Source organism: Mus caroli, chromosome 1, assembly GCF_900094665.2.
Source record: "Mus caroli chromosome 1, CAROLI_EIJ_v1.1, whole genome shotgun sequence".
NCBI lineage: Eukaryota > Metazoa > Chordata > Mammalia > Rodentia > Muridae > Mus > Mus caroli.
In genome coordinates, this window is record NC_034570.1 from 144157969 (window position 1) to 144163224 (window position 5256).

The 5256-nt window shown below is 46.2% G+C and overlaps 1 protein-coding gene across 1 annotated transcript in view; it reads left to right on the forward strand.

Annotated features, from left to right (window-relative positions):
- Positions 1-824: 824 nt before the first annotated feature.
- Positions 825-5256, forward strand: part of Shcbp1l (SHC binding and spindle associated 1 like) — a 31370-nt gene continuing 26938 nt past the window's right edge. Inside the window, exons 1-2 of the mRNA XM_021163377.1 lie at positions 825-1243; positions 4448-4597. Coding sequence (XP_021019036.1) covers positions 881-1243; positions 4448-4597 — 513 coding nt within the window. The 5' untranslated portion in view covers positions 825-880. The remainder of the gene's footprint in view (positions 1244-4447; positions 4598-5256) is intronic.

Sequence of the window (5256 nt, forward strand, 5' to 3'; positions counted from 1 at the left end):
CATGTTGATAAGGGTTGCAGTACTGTAAACACCCATCAGGGAGAATTCTGAGCAGCTCCACAGATTAATTTGTCCCATTGGCTTAATCACATCTTCACACACACACACACACACAAAGAGCAATTTGTTTATGATATGAAGGGACGCCTAAACTGAGATCCGCATGGAAAGGTGATCCCGGGTGCCTACATCTATCCGCAGAGTTTTCTCTGGTAATAACCAGCTGGTTCCAGTCACAAATGCTTCCTAGAATAAAAATATGTTTCCTGGGCTGGTGAGATGGCTCAGTGGGTAAGAGCACCCGACTGCTCTTCCGAAGGTCCAGAGTTCAAATCCCAGCAACCACATGGTGGCTCACAACCATCCACAACGAGATCTGGCGCCCTCTTCTGGAGTGTCTGAAGACAGCTACAGTGTACTTATATATAATAAATAAATCTTTAAAAAAAATATGTTTCCTTTGGCTGGGGGGTCTGATTCAATCGGTAGAGTGCTTGTCTAGCAGGTAATGAACCGCCCCATTGAGTGGGGCAGGCCTGTGAACCCAGCACTTGAGACGGAGAGGCAGGAGGATCAGAAATTCAAGGTCATCCTTGGCTACCTAGATACTTCGAAGCTTGCCTGGCCCTGAAATGTTTCAGGACCTAAGGGGTGGATGGGTGGGGACCAAGGAGCTCCTAGGTTCTGCCATTAGGCGATTCCAAGGAGCAATGGGCGGGGTCAGAGGCAGGACCCCGCCCCTATCCCCGCCCCCGCGCAGCGTGCTCCCACCGCCCCCGCACCTGCCTTTATTTCCCGCCCGCGCACGTGCTCGCCCACGGAGCGCGCACCGGCTGCGTGGTCCCACGAGGGGAGGGCGGCCAACGGCTGCGGCACGAACATGGAGTCGGATGCCACGACCTCAGAGCCCGAGGCCTCGGTCGGGAGTGACAGCTCACCAGCGGAGCGGACTGTCTTAGCCACCCTCCGGGACTCGGTGGCCGCGCCCGCCAGGGGTCTCATGTCCCCCGTGCGCTCGGTAGTGGCCTCCCCGCGCCCCGTGAAGGGCAAGGCGGCACGGCGACGGCTCCAGCTCCCGCCGGTCACCCAAGCCGAAACAGGTGACGAGGAGCCCGTGCCCGCGGTGCCTGAGGACCAGGAGGAGGCGCAGCCCCTGCCACCGATCTATGCATCCCCCATGAGGGGCATGTGGCGCAGTGAGAAGGTGGCTCTGTACTGCGACCAGGTGCTACAGGGCTCGAAGGTGCGAAGCTGCAGAGGGGCCAGCTCAGGGAGGTTTGGGTCTTTCCCACAGCAGGAAAAGCAAATCTGTCCCTTCAAAACAGTCTTTTGGGGGGGGGGAAATCAGTCTTTTGGAGTCAAGGGGTACAGAATGCCACCTTGGTCACCTTAGTCGTTGCCCAGACCCTCAGCTCCTGCCCTAGAGAACTTGACTAACCTGTTATACAAAATTGTCAGTTAAAATGACACCTTCTAAAAGATGAGGCCGTGGAGGGCTCATCACAGTCTGGGCATACATCTTACTGTCCACTCAAATACACAGGGCTCGGTGTCCACACACCCTAGTGTCCACACGTCTCATTGTTAACACACCCCAGTTTTTAATACATCTTCATATTAGGCCCAAACATAAAGCAAATATTACGTTGGAATTGTGAAAATGGCAGCTAGAGAGACGGCTCCTTGGTTAAAAACATTTGCTGTTCTTGTAGAGGGATCAATTTTCCTGTCCCAGAACCCACAAGGTGACTCCCATCCATCCGACACTCCTGTTTCAAGGGATCCCAGATCCTCTCTGAGCCTTCCCAGGCATCAGGCGCAAGGGTGGTGTGAATACACGGATGCACATAAAAACAGGCATAAGATGTCCTAAGAATGGTTCCCAGTCAGTAAGTCACGATGTAGACAGATGTTTTGCATGGAAAGCACCTGATAACACCAAACAGAGTGGCACATGCCTTAAATCCCAGCACTTGGGAGGCAGAGGCAGGCGGATTTCTGAGTTCAAGGCCAGCCTGGTATACAGAGTGAATTCCAGGACAGCCAAGGCTACACAGAGAAACTCTGTCTCAAAAAAACAAAACAAAACAAAACAAAACAAAACAAAACAAAAACCCCACCAATCAGAACAAATAGCATACATTTTAATACTGCATTTTATTTAAAGTATAGCAGAAGAATTTGTGTACAAGTATATTCGTTGCAGTGATGGGTATAAAAATTGGTGCTGAGCATGGTGACTCATGCCTTGTTTGTCTTTTTTTTTTTTTTTTTTTTTTTTTTTTTTTTTTTTGGACAGGGTTAGCCTGGAACTTGCTATGTAGACCAGGTTAGGCCAGAACTCACAATAATCCACCAGGTTGGGCCAGAACTCACAATAATCCACCTGCCTATCCCTGTACTTGGGAGGATGCTGGAGCCTGAGAATTGTGAGTTTAAGGTTAACCTAGGTCAATCTCAATAGTGAGATATTTGTTTCAATAGTAAAGAAATAGCTGGAATTCTAGATCAAGTGGCAGAGTGCTTGAAGTATTTGATTCCCAATACCAAACACATGCCCTGCATTTATTGACGCAATTCCTGCACTCCTGGAGAAAGGAAGAAAGGATAGAGCCATAAAGAACTACAATGAGGCAGGCATCATGGTACACCCCTGTAATCCCAGCACTTAGGAAGTTCAGGCAGGAGGATTGCCCTGAGTTTGAGGCTAGTGTGGGCTACCCAACAACATCCTGTCTCAAACAAAAATAACCCACAAAGAACTTCATGGCTTCACACAGTGGAAAACTATGCAGTTGTACATTCATGCTTATACTCTAATTAGGTTAAAAAGCAAGAAGCTTGGAGGTGGGCATGATGGGTGGGTGGGTGGGTGGTTAGACACACAGAAAAATGACTGAAAGGAAACAGGGCATGAGGTCAGCAGTGCTCACTCTCGCCAGGGTAGGGCTGATTTTAAATTATTGCTTTTGCATTTTCTGTCTCTTCTTCCTCCTCCTCCTCCTCTTCCTCCTCCTTTTCTTTTCCCCTTTTGAGTTTTGAAAGTCTCTCACTATGAAGTCCTGGCTGCCTGAAGCTCATTAAGTAGTCCAATCTAGCCTTCAGCTAGTGATGGCCCTCTTGCCTCTGTCTCTGGAGAGGTAGAGTGACAGATGTCCCCACCATGATGACCATGTATTTCTTGTGTTTTTCTTAAGTTTTGCTTATCTTAGAGACAGGAGACATTTTTAATTTAAAAAACGGGCTGGTGAGATGGCTCAGTGGGTAAGAGCACCCGACTGCTCTTCCGAAGGTCCAGAGTTCAAATCCCAGCAACCACATGGTGGCTCACACCACCTGAAATGAGATCTGACGCCCTCTTCTGGAGTGTCTGAAGACAGCTACNGTGTACTTACATATAATAAATAAATAAATATTAATTTAAAAAACATCCTCTATAAAACTCAGACTGTGTAAATGGCCTATTTTTAGTCAGATATTGAGGATTGGTGGCCATGCCTGCTAAAAATCTGTGGAAATATTTGTATTGATTATTCCATCATTGAGTATAGTCTAGTGAATTTCATAACAGCTTAGATTACTTACCCTCTATGTGTGTCTGACTTTAAATTTAAAAATCAAAAGGGCAAATACTTAACTGAGTGTTTAATACACTTCTTGTTTTATAAAATGGAATGCAGTTTAAACTTTTTATGTGTTGAATTTTTTGTTTGGCTGGTTTTTGAGCCAGCCTCATGCAGTCCGAGCTGGCCTTGAATTCACTTTGTATTGGATTCTGGTCTCAGACCCCATTTCTTCTGCGTGGGGAGGAGTCCGTGCTGGGATCGAAGGCCTGAGTCCGAATGTTTTAAGGAGTCAATGCCATTTTTTTTTTTTAAGTTCATCAAACACTCCTATGTGTGTTAAAACTGCTGCTGTGATTTCCAAGATCACACTCCTTCTGCCCGGTGGATTAATAAGCTACCTGGAGATGTGGCAAGAGTGAAAAGATCTCCTTTTTTTTCACACTTATGAGTTACTGTTAACTATACTGTTAAGTATAGTTTTAGTTTAAAATATATGATTTTTTTTTAGATTTTTTTCACTGTTTAAGGCAATATTGGTTATATTTTCAGATAAAAATTGTTATAAACGTCTATATATTTATTTAAAAGACTTATCCAATTAAAAAATTATCTGTGCTTGTGTGTGTGTGTGTGTGTGTGTGTGTGTGTGTGTGTGTGTGAGACGGGGGAGGGGTGTCACGGCATACTGTGGAGGTTGGGAAAGCTGGTAGGAGTCACTTGTTTGTCTCCGTCCACCTTTATTGGGGTTCTGGGAATTGAACTCGGATCTCACACTAGCTCTGCAGCTCCTCACCCTCAGAGCTGCCCCTCCAGGCTCGCTGCCTCTCCTGGCTCGCTGCCTTGCGTGGCCATCTGCACAGCTGTGTCTTGTCTCTCATTAGGCAGAAGATGCAGAGGAAGCTATGAGTAGATACCTGTTGGAGAAGCTGAAAGCGAAGGACAGATGGCTCGGAGTCTGGAAGAGTAACCCGGAGCTCTTCTTTGAGAAATATGAAGAGGCGTCCATCCCTTTTGTTGGGATCCTGGTCGAGGTATGTTTTCCTCATGTTGTCCATTGAATGAAACTAGCAGCCCCTGTTATGACTGAGCTGTGGTTCTGTTCATCTGGACCTGTAGTACTCAGGCAGATATCAAACTGGCGAGTGTGGGAGTAGACAAAGATGAGCACTGACATAGGTTTATGGGGACAATTAACGGTGAACTAGGATCTGGTAGCACTGAATAGTAGTCATCAGCCAGCTTCAGTCACCCAAATACTGTAAAAATAACAAAAATGTCTTTCCTGCCAGGCATGCACTCCCAGCACTAGTGCGACAGGCAGCCTGGCCTACATAGAGAATTCCAGGGTGACCAGGTGACACAGAGAAAACATGTCCCAAACAAACAAACAAACAAAACCCACAAAAATGTATTTCTTGAAAAACTAGTAAATTGGGCTTTTACAAATGGTCTACTAGGTCGTCATATTTATCTAGATTTTATATATAATCATTGAGATGAGGGAATAAAACCTGATGTGGAAACTGTTGTCAAATGTGACCTTTTCGGTGTGACTGTCCTACAAGCCATTACCTAAGCGTCAGGTGCACTAGTCCACAGGCTGGAGAGTGTGGCACACTGGTGTCATACTTTTGAGTCCCTTAAAGATAATTATCCTTGTATAGAAATTAATACCAATATTACAGTCATT